The following is a 20,741-nucleotide window of genomic DNA, read 5'->3' as shown; positions in this document are numbered from 1 at the left end:
CACAACTAGCCACCATTGCAGAAAGAGTACCCTTCAACTTCCTTCATGGTTTAGACGTCGACCGATTACCAGGACTCGTTTGTTTACACATGCATGCATGTCCTAGTTTAAAGGACTTGGATTCAGAGCTGAACATTTTATAATTGTATGATGGGTAGTTTTCCATTGATACTGCTAATTTTGCAATCAAATTCTCAAAGCATTTGGTACTGGGGATTCAACCGAAAGGCTTTTGAAGTACAATCCGAAGAACAAAAAAGCTTTTGAAGTACAGATTCAGGACATATGGCGGTATTTGGTAGGATGATTTTGGTGAAGGTTGGGATGGAAAGATCCATGGAAGGCAAAGGGAGTTCAAAAAGGAAGATGCAGAGCATCATCAAAGTTTTGAAGCTAAAGATTATGGCCATTTTGGGAATGAAGATACACAAACATATACCTGTATGCTGGTACTTATAGGTAGAGAGATCGAAAACCAAGATCAAGAATCAAGAAAGGAACCATTCTTCCAGCTTCCAGGGTATGGAACCTACTTTGAGCAGCTATTGGAAAAGTGCCAAATTTTATTTTGAAAAATTTATGGAAAGTGCACCTTAAAATAGGATTGGCAGAAAAATTTGGGCCCGCCCAGTTCATGCCAGCTGGCTTTAAGCCCAGCCAGCGGGATAAAAATTATGGATAAAAGCTCACAAAATGTAAAGTCCATGTATTATGGGCCTGGTAAAGGGCCTCTTAATCACTAGTGGATCAAAATATGCAATGTAAAGATTGTCGGATCAAATAATCAAACCCCAAACCCAATGAACGACCACGAATGGGTTCCAGCAAAGGGTTATTCGGGCCGTAACATAACTGCTTTCGCCAGTTACAGCAAAATCTACAAAACCAAGAATGGGATTAATGTATTTGAGAATTCTACCATGGGAGACGCCAGCGTACTGGCCTCCGCCGGCAATATCAAAAGCAATGGCATCGGTGCCTGTCGTGGTCGAAGGGCGGGCCAGATTTTCAAATTAAGTTGCAAGAAAGAAACAGAGAAGGCAAAGTTAAGAAGAAGATGATGAATAGAAAAGATACGGAGCAAGTCAATGGCTGTCTAAGGAGTTAGAAAAGATATTGATGATGCACCTGCATTTATAGGCAAACCCACAAATGGCGTCTCCAAGCTTTCTTTTTGGAGCCTGGATTTTCTCAGGATAAGTTACAATTTTTTCTCCGCATATCAGATGGAGTCCTAATCATGCATACTGTATAGATGTGGAACAAAATATTTAAAAATTTAAAACAACTGGTATCAGAAGCCTTTTTTTTTTCTAAAAAAAAAAAAAATCTTTTTTCTTGCTACGTAGCCCATGTTGTGCCCAATCTGTCACCATGCAATCACGCATGCTTAGAACTTCCATCGTGCTCGTATTATCAACCTTTCTGATGTATCCCGAGTTGGCCAATACCTTATCTATTAATGAGGTAACTAATTAACCTACAAAAATCATGAAATATCATAACTATTATTTCCTCCATCTTGACAGCTGCCTCACCGAACTGTAACAAGAAATTATTAAGGTAGCCCTCCAGATTTGGAGGTTACATAGATACTTTAATTCATAGCTTTTATATTTATGAAATAAAACTAATTTCAAGCTAATATAAATTATACTCCATTTCAATTACAACATAATATTAGGTATACTAATTCTTATATAAACTATGCATGTACAAACTAATGATGTGGCAATATATTATACGATCGTCACGTATCTCATATTATATTTTTTTATGTGCTTTAAAATTTGGGACATAGGGTAATTATATAATATTGACACATTAATTTCTACGTTAATTCATATAAATAATATTTGTACAATAATTTGTAAATAATAATATATATAATAATACATTTTTTTCTTTTGCATTCACTCATTGCCATGTGTATCCCACATTTAAAAGATTATAAAGAAAATATATGATGAGCCATGTGACACTAGAAAATACACCACATTAATTTGTACAAAAAATCTTAGTATACCTATTATTATTTTGATTATCTCCACCTCATATTAATGGGGAGATACCTACCTCCACCCAAATTTTATTTGGGAGAGGATATGTGAACACCCCCCCCCCCCCCAAAAAATAGTTTGTGTAAAATAATTTCTATAGAAAAGCTTGTGGTTATAGCTAAACATGGTAGAAAAAGTCCACTCGAACCGAGTGTAAGTGTTTTAGGCCGAGCTAGGGCTTCACCTAAAAAACCTATATCTAGCCCGAAAGCTTGATAAATGTGTTAAAAATATTTTTATTTTAAATAAAACATACCTTTTAGTATTTATTTAACCCATCCTTAACATATATTTAAAGGTTTAAATCCTTTTAACCTAACTTTTAAAGTCTAATCTAAAAAAATTATATACATTATAAATTTGTAAAATATAGTGAAAAAATTCAAAAACAATATAACACATAAATTCTGTAAGAGAGATTGTAACATCTTTCAAGTTTGTTTGGTTTGATATTCTGGACGAAAACGGGTTGTCGTTTATTGAGAAAACGGCTAACCGTTTAAGTCCAGAGAGCATGTTTTTTGTTCTGGAATAAACGGCTCACCGTTTATGGTGAAAACGGCTTACCGTTTAAGTCCAGAGAGCATGTTTTATGTCCTAGAATAAACGGCTCACCGTTTATTGAGAAAACGGCTAACCGTTTATTTCCAGAAAGTTGTCAATTGGAAAACGGTTAGCAAGATTGAAAAGATTTCGATTGTAAATCGATACATTTTCAAACCAAAAGAGTTTTTTCGAAGAAGTACCATTTCTAATGGTTGTATTCTTTCAAATAAACATCTTATTCATAAAAAGAAAGATATACAATAAGATTAGAAATCAGATTTTGAATTTTTCATGCTTGTTCTGGAAATACAATCTTATTTGCTAAAGATTGTATTCAGGATTTGATATATCTTGGGGGTAATTTGCCATTAAAACTCTATAGCAAACCAAGATTGGTGAGGGCAAATAAAACCTTAAAGGAAACACGTCTCAAATCCTAAGAAATTTCATTGTTCTTTGCCTCCATATTCTCATAATTCACCAACAATCTTTAAGGTTTTAATTTTTGTGCAAATGGAGGTTGAGAAGAGTTTGACATCATTTCTGAATCCTAGTGTCCATCTCGATCGTTTTGATGGAACTAATTTCACTCGTTGGAAGGGAAAATTGTTCTTTCTCCTTACTGTTCTTAAAGTGGCATATGTTCTTGATCCGAAATTGGAACCATTTCCAGAACCAAGAGAAGATGATACCGAAGTTGTTAAGGCTGCAAGGAAACGTCGTGAAGATGATGAATTGATATGCCGGGGTCACATACTCAATACGCTTTCTGACAGATTATATGATCTCTACAATTCTATGACTTCTCCGGTGGAAATTTGGAATGCTCTTGAATACAAATACAAAACGGAGAAAGAAGGTACTGACAAATTCCTTGTATCTAAATATTTTGAATTTATTATGGTAGACACAAAATTCATTCTTGATCAAATACATGAGTTACAAATTATTGTTGCTAAGCTTCGAGAGTTAAAAGTTGAAATTTCTGAATCATTTCAAGTTGGGGCTATTATTGCTAAATTGCCTCAAAGTTGGAATGATTATAGAAAGAAACTCCTTCATAGTAAAGAGAACATAACTTTAGAAGAATTGCAAAAACACTTGGTAATTGAAGAAGAGACTAGGTCTCGTGAATCCAAGGATAAGCATGATTATACTAAAGTTAATGTTGTTGAAGCTAGTAAATTCTCAAAGAATTTTAAAGTCAAGAATGACAAGAAATTCAAGAAGTCCAGCACACAAAAGTTTTCTGGAAATTGTTTCTTTTGTGGTAAGAAAGGCCATCGCCAAAGTGATTGCAGATTCAAGAAGAAAAAGGAAGAAGTGAATTCCCATAAAGCTAATGTTATTGAAAACAAATCTGAAGAGATTTGTGCTATGGTTTCTGAAATGCAAATTGGCATGATTACTGAAACCAATATGGCTATGATTGGTGGCTCGATTCGGGTGCAACAATTCATGTTTGTAATGATAAGAAATTTTTCTTATCATACAAAGAAGAAACGGAAGGACAAATGGTTCTCATGGGGAACAATAATGCAGCCATAGTAGCAGGGAAAGGAGTAGTTGAGATCAACTTCACTTCTGGAAAGAAAGTCACATTGTATAATGTCTTTCATGTACCTTCCGTTAGGAAGAATCTTATTTCTGCTAGTTGTATGTGTAAGCATGGGCTTAAGATTGTGCTTGAGGGTAATACTTGTATTGTGTCAAAGAATGGATTATTTGTTGGGAAAGGGTATTCTTGTGATGGAATGTACAAACTCAGCATTAATAATAATAATATCAACTTAGCTTATATTGTTGAGTCTTGTGATGTTTGGCATGCTAGATTAGCACATTTGAACTTTAGATCTTTGAAATACATGTCTAAGCATGGTTTGATTAATTGCAATGATGTTAAAGGTCATAAGTGTGAAATCTGCATCCAAGCTAAAATAACTAAGAAACCTTTTCCTAAAGCTGAACGAAATACTCAAATATTGGATTTGATACATACTGATATTTGTGAGTATAATGGCATTTTAACAAGAGGAGGTAAGAGATACTTCATCACTTTTATTGATGATTGTTCTAGATACACTTATGTGTATTTACTTAGAACAAAAAGTGAAGCTTTTGATAAATTTAAAATTTTCAAAGCTGAAGTTGAGAACCAAAAAGATAAGAAAATCAAAATGGTTCGTAGTGATAGAAGTGGTGAATATTTCTCAATTGAATTTAATAATTATTGTGAGGAAGTTGGAATTATTCACCAAAGATCAGCTCCATTTACTCCTCAACAAAATGGTTTGGCTGAAAGGAAGAATATGATCTTCACGGATATGATAAATTCCATGATCCTTAATGCAAAACTACCAAATAATTTGTGGGGGGAAGCATTACTCACTGCATGTCATATTCATAACAGAATTACATCTTTGAAAACACATATATCTCCTTATGAAATTTGGAAAGGAAGAAAACCAAACTTGATGTATTTAAGGGTCTGGGGTTGTTTAGCCTTTTATAAAATACATGACCCTAAGTCATCAAAGTTGAGTGCTAGAGGTATAAAAAGTGTTTTCGTAGGATATGCTGAAAATTCCAAGGCTTATAGGTTGTTAGATTTAGATTCTAATGTGATTGTGGAATCTAGAGATGTTGAATTTATTGAGAATAAATTTCAACATGATTCTAATATTGAATCAGAATCAATTTATTGATCAACCATGTGTTAATACTCCTATTACCTCCACTAACAATAATAAAAGGAAAGAGTCTTCGACATCTTTCGAACTAAGGAGGAGTCAACGTGAAAAGAAAGAAAAAAGTTTAGCTCCGGATTTTATTTCATCACAAGCACTACTCTTCTTGGTTGAAGGGGATAGAAAGAATGTACTTAACAAAGTACCATTGTTGTTAAATATTGAAAAAGATCCAAAGACATTTAGCGAGGCTATGTCTTCTAGAGACGCTTCTTTTTTGAGAGAGGCGGTAAATGATGAAATGGATTCGATAATGTCGAATCAAACATGGGTCTTGGTTGATCTTGCTCCAGGATCTCAACCAATTAGCAGCAAATGGGTATTTAGAAGAAAGTACAATAATGATGGTTCTTTGCAAACTTTTAAGGCTAGATTAGTAGCCAAAGGGTTTAAGCAAAGAAATAGTATTGACTATTTCGATACATATGCTCCGGTAGCTAGGTTAACTTCTATAAGAGTGCTATTTGCAATTGCTTCATTGAACAATTTATATGTGCATCAAATGAATGTTAAAACAACTTTTCTTAATGGTGATCTTGATGAAGAAATCTATATGGAACAACCTGAGGGATTTGTTTTGCCTGGAAATGAGAAAAAGGTATGCAAGTTAATCAAATCTCTTTATGGCTTAAAGCAAGCACCAAAACAATGGCATGAGAAGTTTGATTCGGTAATTTTATCACATGGTTTTAAGCATAATAATGCTGACAAATGTGTATATTTTAAATATACGAATGATTTTGGTGTGATTATATGCTTGTATGTTGATGACTTGCTTATCTTTGGAACAAATATGCAAGGAGTAGATGATACAAAGAAGTATTTAACTTCACAATTTAAGATGAAAGAACTTGGTGAAGTAGATACTATCTTAGGTATCAAAGTGAATAAACATAGTGGGGGTTACTCGTTGTGTCAATCTCATTATATAGAGAAAGTGCTTCTTAAATTTAATTATTTGGAATTTAAAGAAGCTAATACCCCATATGATTCTAGTATTAAATTACTAGAGAATTCAGGCCGAATAGTAGCTCAACTAGAATATGCTAGTACAATTGGTAGCTTGATGTATGCTATGCATTGTACGAGGCTTGATATAGCATTTGCAGTTTGCAAAATGTCAAGATTCACGAGTAACCCTAGTGTTGAACACTGGAAAGCAATTGGTAGGATACTTGGTTATCTTAAAAGGACCGTTAATTTGGGTTTGTTTTATAATGACTATCCTGAAGTACTGGAAGGATATTCAGATGCTAGTTGGGTAACCAATACAAGAGACAATAAATCCACTTCTGGTTGGATTTTTACAATTGCTGGAGGAGCGGTTTCTTGGGCTTCAAAGAAACAAACGTGCATAACTCATTCAACAATGGAAAGTGAGTTTATAGCACTTGCATCTGCAGGCAAAGAAGCAGAATGGCTGAGAAATTTGTTGTTTGATATAATGTTGTGGCCACAACCGATGCCATCTATTTCTTTGTACTGCGACAGTGAAGCTACATTGTCTAGAGCTTATAATAAAGTGTATAATGGAAAGTCTAGACATATTAGCTTAAGACATGAATATGTGAAACAATTAATAGCAGATTGTGTTATTAATATTGTTTATGTTAGGACTAATAAGAACCTAGCAGATCCTTTAACAAAAGGTCTTTCAAGAGACTTAGTTAAGGATACATCTTATGGAATGTGATTGAAACCTTTATATAATAAAGTCACCAACGACGGTAACCCAACTATGTAGTAGTTATACCGCTACTCCATAGTTAAATGGGTAATAACAAGTTGTTGTTATGTGACTGGTTTGACACCGAGTAATAAATAATCCAATTCGAGATATTCGGTGCAAATAGCTACGAGGTTGAGGTTGAGTATTTACTCTTAATGAAGTTCAAGTCTTTTAGTAGCTAAAGACATGATTTGAAACTTCACCTAAGTGAACATAAGAAATGGTGCCGTTTCTAACAAGGTCATGGTTTAATCTTGTAAATGTTCATGAATCCAAGATAGAGCACAAAGCCGGAATAGTGCTAACTATTGGAACACAACTTTGAAATCTGGGATAGCTTATATGTGATGTATCTCCGGTATTTACTTAAGAGACAAAGTTTAATGCTTAGCACACTATTGTCTTGTAAATGCTTTGAAATACACTCACTAATTAAAGGTTAAAATCGAAAGATACCTTTTGTATGTATAAGTTTATCATTAATAAATCTGAAAAATATTACAATCTAGTGGGGATTGTAAGAGAGATTGTAACATCTTTCAAGTTTGTTTGGTTTGATATTCTGGACGAAAACGGGTTGCCGTTTATTGAGAAAACGGCTAACCGTTTAAGTCCAGAGAGCATGTTTTTTGTTCTGGAATAAACGGCTCACCGTTTATGGTGAAAACGGCTTACCGTTTAAGTCCAGAGAGCATGTTTTATGTCCTAGAATAAACGGCTCACCGTTTATTGAGAAAACGGCTAACCGTTTATTTCCAGAAAGTTGTCAATTGGAAAACGGTTAGCAAGATTGAAAAGATTTCGATTGTAAATCGATACATTTTCAAACCAAAAGAGTTTTTTCGAAGAAGTACCATTTCTAATGGTTGTATTCTTTCAAATAAACATCTTATTCATAAAAAGAAAGATATACAATAAGATTAGAAATCAGATTTTGAATTTTTCATGCTTGTTCTGGAAATACAATCTTATTTGCTAAAGATTGTATTCAAGATTTGATATATCTTGGGGGTAATTTGCCATTAAAACTCTATAGCAAACCAAGATTGGTGAGGGCAAATAAAACCTTAAAGGAAACACGTCTCAAATCCTAAGAAATTTCATTGTTCTTTGCCTCCATATTCTCATAATTCACCAACAAATTCATGCTTTTAGGCCTAGCCCGAAAAAAGCCGAACTCGAGCCGGGGTGAGCTTAGGCTTGCTCGAGATTTTGCCAACGTATTTATCTTTCTGAAACTTTTAGTTATTTAACTTTAATGCTATGTTTACTTATTGGAATGAGAGTGAGGAGTGTGAATTACTCCTACTCCAATATTTACTTACATCTTTCAAGGGAGGAGTAGAAATCACAATCCTTAGGCTCCACCCGTTTTTGGAGTGGGGAGTGGGAATCCACTCCCACCTCTTACTTTTTTTACATTTTTTATTAAATTTAATATAATTATATTTAATAAAATAAAATAAATAATATCATATTTATTTAAAATAATATTGTTATATTATTTTATAAATTACATTTATTAAAAATAATAATATTAAACATTATATTATTATATTTAGCTAAAAATAATAATTTACATTGATTATAAGTTAAAATAACTTAAAAAGTAACATTATTATATTCATAGAGAGCTAATAATATTCCTATATGTTATCTTTATTTAAAAATATAATATTATTATATTTATTAAATATCATTAATTAATAATAACAAATAGTTTATTTGAAGAAAATATTAATTTTGTACTATATTATTAATAATAATGTCTTAATTGTGTTGCTTTATCATAATTCTTTAAATAAGGATAAAATTATAATTTGAAATCATTTACTCTAATTTAAGACAAAGTAAACACATAAATTGGATTCTTATTCCAATTTTATATTCACATTTCATGTAAGTAAACAACTTACTCTCGTTCTCACTCCACACTTCTAATTCTAGGATTTCCACTTTTTAGGATGTTCACTTCAATTTAAAATGTAAAGACTACCTAAATAACTGTTCATTCAACAAAAAAAAATCATATCAATAATAAATTTATTTTTCAGCTTATAATAGTACAGCCATGAGACAAAATTTCACGGCCCTAAACTGTGATCTTCATTTGGGTTCAGCCCATTAGTCATGACTTTTGGGCCAAATAAATCCGACACGTGGCGAATTACCACTGCTAGGCTGAAACTCGCACGAGTTGTAGATTAGGCACGTGAGAAGCAACACCGAGGTTCTTTGCTAAAACCCTAGGAATACTAAGCTGCCAAAACCAAATTATCAGCGCCCATAACTGAAAAAGAAAAACCCTAGTCTCTGTTTCGTGCAATTCATTGAGAACTGAAAAAAGAAAATGGGAAGCGACAGCGAAGCAGAGAGAACCCCACATAAAGATGAGAAGAAGAAGATTGTTAGTCTTGCTCCCATTGCTAAACCTCTAGCTGGCAAGAAGCTCTCCAAAAGAACCCTCAAGCTTGTCCGTCGAGGTATATATCAGCAAATACATTGTTGGGATATTTCAGTTTTTTTTTTAGCATGTGTTGAGATTTTAAGTGATAATCCTAGATGGGTTGTTGATGGTCCTCAGTATATTGATGAAATGATTTAACTTCAGTACACTTTTTGATTGTTTGATTCTTTAATGTTACAATATTGGCTTTGTATTATTGTAGCTGCTGAACACAAATGCTTGAAGAGAGGAGTGAAGGAAGTGGTCAAAAGTATCCGCCGTGGTCATAAAGGGTCGGTTATTTGTATTTCCGATATTTATGCTTTTTTCTTTCTGTAAATGAAGTTAATTCGGGCTCTATTTGTTCCTCTGAATGAATGACAAATATTACTTGTGGTATTAGGGAAATAGATTTTAAGTCAGTGGCCATGGTCATAGTGTAAATTAGAACTTTCAAGCTCTCATTTAGCATTTTTTTCGAGCATTGTGATTCTTATGCTTAACTGATGACAATTATCAATGTGTTCATTTCTTTTGTTTTCTCTTTTTGTAAAAGTAGAGAGATTATATGAGTGTTGGTGTGTTGTTTTGGTGATATAATTAAGAACGAATTTTTGTTTCTTCTCCAGACAAAATAGAAAAAGAAAGTGTTTTGGGTCATATTTTTCTCAGAGGTTACTTTGATCATACATTCTTGATATGTATTATAGAAATGACAACTTACATTCCTTCAATTGCGTGGGAGTTGTGAATGATCCCCTTCCCCTTCTTTTTCATGAGTGCAGATTATGTGTTATAGCTGGGAACATTAGTCCAATTGATGTCATCACTCACGTTCCTATCTTATGTGAAGAGTCTGATATTCCCTACATTTATGTTGCTTCAAAAGAGGTAATTCAGTAATTTGCTTCTTTCTCTTTTTCCTTTTTTTATTTTTTTATTTTATCTTTTTGTTTGGGTTTCATTATAAGTTGGCATCACATGCCTCATGTTATTTATCCTCTAGTGTGGATGTCGGTATGGCCTATATAGAATTCCTTTCTTCTCATCTCTCTAGGCATTTACTTTTTCGTTGTGAAATTTTCTCTCATTATCTAGATTTTTTGTATTTATTTATACATTTTTTCGGGTGCGCGTGCATGTGTTTGAGAGTGGGGTTGTGGCATCCCCACAATTTTAGCTTACCTGCTTTTATTGAAGCAGTTAAATTCTACCTTTTAGCATTAGCATCCTTAATAGGACTCCTTATCTCCTTTTTATTGAAGCAGAATCCTTAAACTGAAATTTATGCATACCCTTCTTCTCTAGAACTCCTTGTATACTTTTCTTTTTTTTCATTTCCCAAAGGTTTACATTGTATTATGCCACAAGCAATTCCATCTGTGTGCTGACATTCCCTTGTCCTATTTTTGGTTATTTTGTCATCAGGATCTTGCAAATGCAGGTGCCACAAAGAGGCCAACATGCTGTGTTTTGGTGCTAACTAAGCCAACTAAGGGAGAACTAGGACAAGAGGAACAAGATAAGTTGAAAGCTGATTATACCCTCGTTGTAGAGGATGTGAAGGAACTGGCATCCTCTCTTTTCTGATGAACTAGACTTAAAGCCAACAAAGATGATTGTGCTTACAGATATGTTTGATTTCGAACCTTCCCTTTCTAGCTGAGTAATGTACTCTAGTTTTGTCGAATGTAAAATGCAGTTTGCCTCTGTTGCATGAGATGGTTGGTTTTCATGTCTCATATGTGGGTATATTGCTTTTATTTTTATTTTTTTAAGAGCAAACTGCGAAATAATCTAATTTTTAGTGCAAATCTCTGGAAATATTGTTGGTATATATTCTTTTATGCTCTTATTTCCCTTTCCAAGCAACTTTCACTGATGATTACTTCCAGTGAATCCAGCATAATAGCTAGAGGCCTAACGCGCATGAATGCAGAGGAATGGTCATTGTTCCCAGTGAGGAACCCCACCGGAACCACTTGTTGGAAACAAATAATGGGTAGGTTCATCAATTTATGCACCCATCTATTAATGTGAAAATTTAAAAGAAATCAATTTATGGCCCGATCTATGAATGGTTAAAATAATAGAAATAGAAAGAAAGGTATTAGAGACATTCTCCTTAGTTGTTACAGGTGATTAAACACAGACATGGTACATTGACGTCTTATCCTCAGCAGCATGAGTTGAAATTTTCCCCATTTATTATAGGTGAGTAAACACAGACGGGGTACATTGATTTGTCATATCCATACGAAGTAGAACATATTTAGAACAATTGTATTCACATCGATGATCATCAACAAAGCTGCTTTTCAGGAAAAATTATCAGTATCACTTTTTTTTTTTTTAGTCAAAGATATACAGTTACTATACAGCCGCCTGACTGCCCAACTTTACCCTCAGAAGCAGATATGGCCGCTAGCATCAAGTTCAAATACAATTGAAGCTCAAGGCAACTTAGATGGCTTCCCTCTCTCTCAGAGAGTAATATAACAACAAATACAACAGCATGCAGTAAAGTTAGCCCCTTGGCATGATGATCACTTATGAAATGTCAGACCCTTAAAGAGAAAGAGGCCTAAACCACCAACTGCTAAAGTTAAAATTAAAGGGACACCAATGGAATCAACATCAATCACCCTGCTTGGCCGATCTGTTCTCTCTTGACGAGTCCTTTCTCCCCAGTATTCATGCAGAAGATTACTTATGCTGTCTAATTGATGCATAATTTGACGTTGCCCTCTAGCAACTAGCAGAACCTGTTTAGGAGATAGAAAGAGCAATCAGAATTTATTTCTTCAACATTTCTAAGAGGCTCTTCTATATGTATATAATATTCTTAATTATGTCTTTCGCTTTTCCATTAAGGTCCAATCTAGCCTAATACACAGAACTTTGAATGTCCACCATAAGATTCTTACTATGATTTTTCCAACTCCATTTATTGCCAAAAGCTTAATTGAATGGGGATCACTGTACCTCTTCCATAAGAGGAGACTCCCTAGCCAACTGGGAAGAAGATGATGAATTGGGCAGCACAGATCCAGTTAATGAACCATTAGCCAAGCCAGTCATGAAAAGAGAAGTTGGTCCAGAGCCATTGCAAGCTTCAGCCTGCAAAGCTAAGTTTTGTTGGCTAGCCGAAACTTTCCTGATTGCAAACTTGGTATTCATCTCTTCAATACGAGATGTAAACTCATCCATCCTCTCATTCAGTGTCGATATTTGCTCAGAGAGTTGATTAATGACTCCCTGAAACAATCCAGAAAACAAATGAAAACTAAAGAGAAACAAGTATGAAGGGGAATGGCAGGTAAAAACAACCCCATCATGTATATAATTATCTCTTATGTTGGTGGTAAGGATGATATCAACTCCCCTACGCCAAAGGTAACCAGAAAGGAAAGGACAAAAAGAAATAAATAAAAGTTCGAATAAAAGCTAATCCCTGCTTTCTTTTATCTTCATTTCCTTTTCTAGGAAATCAGGTGCAAAGCGATCTTCACAGTATACAACCAAGACAGCCACTAGCATCCTTCAGTCCAAAATACAATAATACTGACCTGGTTTGCAAGCGAGGCAGGTGATTCTGGTGTCCTACCATCGAACCTTCTATTATTAACAACAACTCTTGCTAGCTTTGTCAAATTCTTCTCCCGCTGATTTGAAAATGAATTTGATATACTACTGCCATTATGTACACAGTTTATTCAAAAGGAACAAATCAGTTCCAGTATTTTCCAAACTATACGAAAAATACTTGATAAATGCCCTTCAGTAGTGCTCGTTATAGAGACAATGAAAGGGTTTTTGCACAAACTTAAATGATTTAAAACTAAAATGGAAAGTTTGGGGAAACAAGTGTATTAATGGGAACATCAATTGTATTTCAGTCATATGTCCCAACTGGAAAAATATTAAACTGCCACTAGGAAAAGACAATACCGGCTGAGATACTTAGTTCTCCTGTCTGCAGAGGCTCGGGAAAGGGCTTCTTTAGGGCTTGAAACCAAATCATCATCTATACTGAGCTTTGTCTTCAGATCATCTGGCAGGGCCTACAGATTGATAATGTTAGCAGCAGTAAATGTAGGCAAACAAGCATAATCAGATGAAAAGATTATACCATAACATCATTCACAAGTTTCTCCAGCTGAATTTGTTCTATGTAAGTGCGAGGAACATATGAACCATCCAAGCGCAACTGCTCTCCAACATATTTAACATATAAACGATCTCGACCTTGAACCTACATATGAAAAATTTAGTCAGTGCCACATTTATCCAATATGCCAGGCATTCCAGATAAAGAAAATAGTTACTTGCATAACCTTTGCAAAAATTACTGAACACAGCAGCAGCTTTGCAATTTTTAAGAATGAAGCAATCCAAAAATCATATAGGATAAAGGACTTTACCATTAGTTTATATCCTTTAAATTATGACAAAAAGGGTTAAAAAAAAATAGTTATAAGACAGTTGTAATGTTAGATGTTTTACTTAGACCACGTGTTCAGCAGCTGAGTAATGCCACTGATTGCAGCAAAGATGCTGAGTTGACGAAAATATTTTTACAATTGAACAAAATGCATTCCTAATAACTTCAACTAGCACCAAACTTCAACCAGCTCCGACAAGTGACATTACAACAAGATGCTCCAGCAATATCTAGGCTGTCCAGAAACAAGACATGATTACCCAAACGTTATATGATAAATAGAGGAAAAACAAAGATGAAAGTGGTTGATCTAACTAATTTTTAAAATTCAAATGAATTAAAAAGGAATACTGACACAAAACTCATCGGGCAAATTTCAAATGCTTGACATAAGGTTCTGACCATTCGAGATGGATGCGAACATACCTCAATGATTGTTGTGATACACAATTACAGATACACTGCCGTTAAAACATGATTATTCAGATGTCAAATAAAAAGAGGAAATGTATTTCATACATGGCCTCATCATCATCATATCCCATTTCCAGCTACAATTATGTATAATCGATACATAATAAACAGAAGAAGAGTACTCTGTCACCATGGGAAGGCATCCAATGATGTTAAGAATAGAGAAAAAAAACAATTCAGTGAAAAAGTAAGACAGACTGGCATGTGATTATGAGGTATGAAAGATAATAAACTGAACCCAACTCTGAGGAAAGACATTCAGTGGAATACAATGAAAGCAAAAAAAAAAAGGGGTTGGGGAGGGAGAGATGAGCAAATGATTGAATTAGATGAAACAATACCTGAACATACTTCCGATTGAGTTGTTCTAACCAATCAGTCTTCACGCACACCCTGTCATCATAGAAGATATGGCTGCTTCTTTTCAGGATAGTTGCAATTGTATATCCCAAAGCCATCAACCCTCCAAGAAGACGGACACTAACTTCAAAAGTTATTCTGGGTGATATTATAAATGGACTATCTGTAACCCACTCCTGAGAACAAGTAAAACTGGTCAGAAACTCTAAAATTTTCTAAACATCTATGACTCTCTAGAGAAGATACATCTAAACAAACTCAGAACAGAACTGAAGTATAAAACTATTTGGGCTTATTGATGATATTCTATTTGCAGGTTTATGCGCCCTTGAATTTTATTTTTTATATATATGATGTTATTCATGACTTCTTGAGACCTGTAAAAGCGTGCACTCTGCAAAGTAGTGATGTTACTCTTAGCTTCTAGTTATGCACACCAGCATGCATGCACGGGGAGAGATGGGAAAAAGTTTCTTGTTTATAAAATAATATGGGAAAAGCATGAAGTAACAAAATCTGGATTAATTTTCAGGATAAGATATTTCAAACAAGAGGTTGAGGCACTCTAAATGCCGTGAAGTTCTCATCAAAGGCTAATCAGGCTTATTCTCTAAACATATTATGGCTTGAAGAAGAGACATAAATTTACAATCATCCTACCTCAAACATGAGATTATATTTGCCATCTCTGTTCCTCATCCTCAAATATGATTGGCATGCATCAGGATCTTCGCCGGGTGGCAGAAGATATATGTCATAAGTTTCCTCTGTAGTTTCTGTATGCTCTTTGGACATAACAGCCTTAATTTCATCCACTGTCACTGGCCTTGTTGACTACAACGATAGAAAGCACTCAGTGCTAGAATTAGAGAAGAATGTCACAACAAGGCACCTTCAACTCATTAATTGCAAAAATTTTAACCTGAAAAAGATACATGGATACTAACCTTCAAAATATAAGTTGGGTTCTGAAATCCAGTGAAGGGATTAAACTTGTTGATGATTTTAATATGAGCTGTTTGGAGATCTGGCTCAATAAAAGCCTTGTACATTGGGTACACCTGCAAAAAAGAAATATTTGAAACTGCTATATTAGGATGGAAGTGAAAAGAGGAAAAAAAGAAAATCTTTATCAATTACAATTGGCAACCGAATGACTGAAGAAACTCAGTAAGAAAGCCAACAGAAAACAATCTTATCATGAGATAAGTGCAAAAACCGTTTCAGATATTTGATGGATTATCTCTTCGGGCTCTTGGCCAACACGTTGAATGTCACGAAAAACTCGCTTTACGAGATCAAAATGAACTCCACCCGTAACAGATACACGAAGATCTATCAAAGGCCGCAGTTTTTCACTTAAGGCATAGATGCCTTCAATAATCACAATGCGGGAGCTAGGGACTTCAAGTGTCCTGTTAGGAACATCAATATGACCACAAATTAAGACCATTTAGACAAACAAAGGAGCATCAAGTAAAAGTTCACATAAGCTAAACCATTAAATTTTGTGGTAACCTTAGTGTAATTTTGTAACTGTTGCACCTCAAATTAATTTTGAGAGCAAATCGGCTAATGTGATTTGTAACTACCAATTTTTAATTGGCAGCTAATGTTTATCAACCAAACACCTACTTATACTTGACAGCTAGTGATTTTATTTCACAACAGTTGTGAATCAAAAGCTAAAACACCTCAATCCCACACATATATTAGCCATAACAAAACTCCTAACTTCTATTGTCCTTTATTCACTCCCTGGTCCCATCATGCACAGGCCAAAAAGTTGACACAAAATGAACACCTAAAAAGCATTTTCAAAATATACGCAACCTGTAACCAATGCGAGAACTAGACTTGAAGTCGTAAATTGGGACTTGAACAGCTTTCCCTTCCTTTAAACCACGAATGTTTTCAAGCAGTGTGTCATAATCTGTCAAGCGCGGGTCTGTTTCAAAACACTACAGCAATTAGAGGTCTACCATGCATCCTTCGCTCATCTTCAATCATGATACTCAAAAATCTATCTGGAAAATACAAAGGAGCTAAACAAACTTAAATAAAATTTCAAATAAAACTACAATCATAAGAAGTTTACGATAATTGCAAAAAAAAAAAAAAAGAACAAATCTATTAGTATCTCGAATGAAGCAAACAGATAAAAGAATAAACTAAGTTAGCCTAGGCATATGGATGGTTTGAAGAATATTTTAAACTCAAATAAACTTTAATTTCCAGATAAATAATCAACACAATAAAATGAATAGCAAACCCATTTTGTGCACAATCAACATTTAAAGAAGTTCTTGATAGTCTTAAATCCCTGGTGGGTGGCAAATATAATGGCCTATCTACAAAATCTAGTCAATGAAGACAAGAGATCCAGATCATTTCAACAATGCCTTGGCTACTATTAATCATGGGTTCATATGAAGACCCACAATAGGCTTAGAGTACACGATTGAGCTTCTTTATTCTATCATCTACAAAAAGAATATTATAAACAGTCTGTGCAATGAAAATAGAGGCTCTGATTTGAACCGAAAACAAACCTGTTTATCCTCTATATTCAAAAAGCTCATTTTGGAATCATTAAAAGATGAATATTAAAATGGTATCCAGGCAACATAAAAGAATATCATAATTACCATCGAAGTTGCCATCAATGATACGACTAGAATCGTTGTAGTTGTCCATGGTTATCACAGCAATACTGGGCATAAAGTTGAGCACCTTCTCAGTGAAGACAGTCTTTCCAGCTCCGGAGGGACCTGCTACTCCAACTAATATTATCCCATGATTCTTTTGAGCCAACAATTGGCATGCACGAATTACTATGAAAAAACCTTTTTCAAATGACAATGTATCTTCTATAGGAACAATCTCATAGCGATCAGAGTCCTTCTTCTTAACCAACTGAACCTGATCTCGCAACAGACCAGGTCGTCGTCGAGGTGAATCAGCACCTGAAGAAGTGTCCTGAGCCATATAAGTTCCACAATATATATTCCCTCCCTTGCTGCATGGAAAACAAAAGTTAAAAAGTCACATTTAAATAAAGAGAAATTATTGAATAGGCATACAGGATCATGAGCCCATATTTCAAGTCAGTAAAGCTAAGAAAGATTCCACACACTGCAGAACTAATGAGACAATATTAGGCCCGTTTGGTTGAGGTGCTGTGGCTACTAGGTAAAAAAAATGTAATTATGAAATAAAAGTTAATAGTACATGGTAAAGGTGATTTTTAAATAATAATTTTGACAAAAATGGTAAAGATATTATGAGTTTCTCATCATACAAATGATGGATCAAATCAACTTAACTTCCAAATGGCAACTAATATTTATCAAACACTTAGTACTACAATTTTTAAGCTACTGCTACAAGCAGGCCTTTTCAAAGCCTATAAAAAGCACAGACAGCATCTCCTAATTCCCAAATAAAAGCAATACACTCGCCCCAAAAAGCAGCTGCTACGATCATAATCAATATAGCGCCATAAAACTAATTACAATCTACACAAAGACACACATTCAATTCATGCCGGGAGACACCCTTAACAGATGAGTGAAATTAAACAGAAGCATTTTCACAGCCATCATATTCAATTGGCTAAACTCTTCATGCATAGTTATCTCAAAAACACAACTTCAAGGAAAGAAAATTTCCTTCAACATTGAGAATTAAATTACATAAAGCCTCACAAAAATTGATTGATCAAATATTATTCGGACATTCATGAACCAAACTAATTTACCCAACCAAATTAGCGAGCTGTAATAAGCATACCTTTTCTTTGATTTTTTTTTTCTTTTTTTGGAACAGTGAATTCTTAGGAATCAAGATGAACAGAGGCTTCTGGGGGTTTTTTTGGAGAAGTGTTGGGAATCCTGCGAATTTTCCACATTGAGAACAGGCGGGGCATTGTGATTGGATGGAATCATATGCGCCGTCAGGATTGGATTTTTTTTTTTTTGGTTGGGGGGTGGAATCATAATCTAGCTCTCTAGCCCAAACGCAATGCTGAACCAGGCCCATCAAGTCTAATCCAAAACCAAAAGCGGTTGTTTGCAGTTGTCCAATATGATACAAGTTTTATTCAACTCACAGTTAACCAGTTAACCTGATGACAAGATTTGTTTTCACTGTGTATCATGTGATTATAAAGTCTGGAGCCGACAGTTATTCAAGCCTATCCATATTCCATAGAACCCTGCCATACAAAGGAATATCAAAATCTAACATGGTTGACTTATGATGAGCCCACATCAAAGTCGAGCATTATAACATTAGGTACATACTTCTAAGCTCCACGTTGATCTCCAACTTTCAGATTGCGCACCTGTGATGAAAAATTTTAAAAAACTCTCAAAATTGTTGTAAATTTTAATTTACCTACATTTTTATTTAAGAAAAAAAATATGGGTTGATGAAAATGTTTTTTTTTTCTTGATAAAAATATGGGTAAATGATAACTTAAAGAATACTTTGAATATTATCATTTTACGAGAGGGATTATTCGAAATTAACCCTATATATACACTTCATGTTACTTATAATTTGAGTTAGGGACGGTGAACTAGTGGTGGAATCAGCAAAAAAATTTCAAATCGTGATGACAAAGAAAAAAGAAGCCTTAAAGCATCACAAAAAAACTCTTCAAATAAGATTTTATTACTTATTTGAAGAGTCACATCAACATTTAAGGCTTTAAAAGACGCTACAATTAACATTCTTTAAATAAGAAATAATCATCTCTTCAAATTTAGAGAGTTATTTTATCTCTCTTCAATTTATATTTTATTACTTTTTATTAGAGAAAGAGAGAGATGTGCTTTAATTAATATTGACTTTTCCTTTAAAAATAGTTATTTAATTAAAATAATATTAACTCATTTCTATTTGAAGAATCTTTTAGAGAATAACATATTTTTCACTCTTCTATTTACCACAGAGGTAAGTAAATACATATTTGAAGAGTAAAATTTATAGAACCTTTTGGAGATGTTATTAGTCTAGCTCAAACATATTCTTCTCAAACTTGGCTTGGAATAAATCCAAAATTTGAAAGTAATTGTAATTACAAAGGCTTTTTACCAAGTGGTAGTAAGTTAGTTCTAATCCAAGTGTACTTAATATTATTATTAATCTTCTACAAATTTGGGTGGGAATGGAAAGTAGATAAAATATTATGAATGTATGAAAAGGAAACAAATAAAATATGTACTTTGTTTTTCCAAAATGATATTTATAATCAAAAGTCTATTGATATTTATCATTATAAATCTAACGAGACTAGCCTAGATCAATTTATTATAGCATAACCGAGACTCTCACGAGTATTGAGAGGAGAATATTTGAGTTGTAATATAAAGGCTGAGACTTTGAAGTTTGGACTTATACGTAGGTTCATTACCGGTTATCACTAGTCCAAAGCCCAATAGCAAACAAAAATATGAACATAGGGTGTATTTGGCAGCTTGCATTACGTTGTATTATACTGTATTAAAACATATTTTTATGCTAACTTATGTTTGAATGCGTTTTCTGATAGCATTGCACTGCTTTAAAAAGATGATTGATATAATGAAAGGTGTATTAAATAAATTTAATTTAAATAATAATATAAGATAGTAATAAACCTAAATATTTGATAAGTAAATGATAATACATTATTTTACTTTCATTACATAAAATCATTTAAATTATTTTACTTTAAATATGTAAAAGTATTTTAATTTTATTTAATCATCTATTATTTACTAAAATAATAAATTTAAAAATAAATCTAAATTAAACAATTATATTTGAAATTAATAAATAAAAAATAATTTATAATTTAATAATATATTTTTTAATACAATATAATTTATATAATTATAAAGTATTTTATTTTTACAATATATTGTTAAATTATACTACATTATAATAT

At 33.6% G+C, this 20,741-nt stretch overlaps 2 protein-coding genes across 2 annotated transcripts; one reads left to right on the top strand and one right to left on the bottom strand.

Moving 5' to 3' along the window:
- Positions 1-9,339: 9,339 nt before the first annotated feature.
- On the top strand, positions 9,340-11,248 carry LOC18047452 (H/ACA ribonucleoprotein complex subunit 2-like protein). The gene is made up of 4 exons (XM_006440796.2): positions 9,340-9,565; positions 9,752-9,821; positions 10,314-10,419; positions 10,957-11,248. Exons 1-4 carry the CDS (start codon positions 9,433-9,435, stop codon positions 11,116-11,118), a joined length of 471 nt encoding a protein of 156 aa, XP_006440859.1. The 5' UTR covers positions 9,340-9,432; the 3' UTR covers positions 11,119-11,248.
- Positions 11,249-11,713: 465 nt separating this feature from the next.
- Positions 11,714-18,893, bottom strand: LOC18047451 (uridine-cytidine kinase C). The gene is made up of 12 exons (XM_006440795.2): positions 18,599-18,893; positions 17,455-17,825; positions 16,640-16,754; positions 16,026-16,221; positions 15,754-15,867; positions 15,467-15,640; positions 14,788-14,982; positions 13,661-13,783; positions 13,480-13,592; positions 13,098-13,221; positions 12,514-12,786; positions 11,714-12,293 (listed from the first exon to the last, which is right to left on the bottom strand). Exons 2-12 carry the CDS (start codon positions 17,792-17,794, stop codon positions 12,075-12,077), a joined length of 1,986 nt encoding a protein of 661 aa, XP_006440858.1. The 5' UTR covers positions 17,795-17,825; positions 18,599-18,893; the 3' UTR covers positions 11,714-12,074.
- Positions 18,894-20,741: the final 1,848 nt, after the last annotated feature.

The sequence above is a fragment of the Citrus clementina genome, unplaced genomic scaffold, assembly GCF_000493195.1.
Source record: "Citrus clementina cultivar Clemenules unplaced genomic scaffold, Citrus_clementina_v1.0 scaffold_3, whole genome shotgun sequence".
In the NCBI taxonomy this organism is placed as follows: domain Eukaryota; kingdom Viridiplantae; phylum Streptophyta; class Magnoliopsida; order Sapindales; family Rutaceae; genus Citrus; species Citrus x clementina.
Note: the sequence above shows the minus strand (reverse complement) of the source record. Positions and strands in the feature narration are given on the sequence as shown.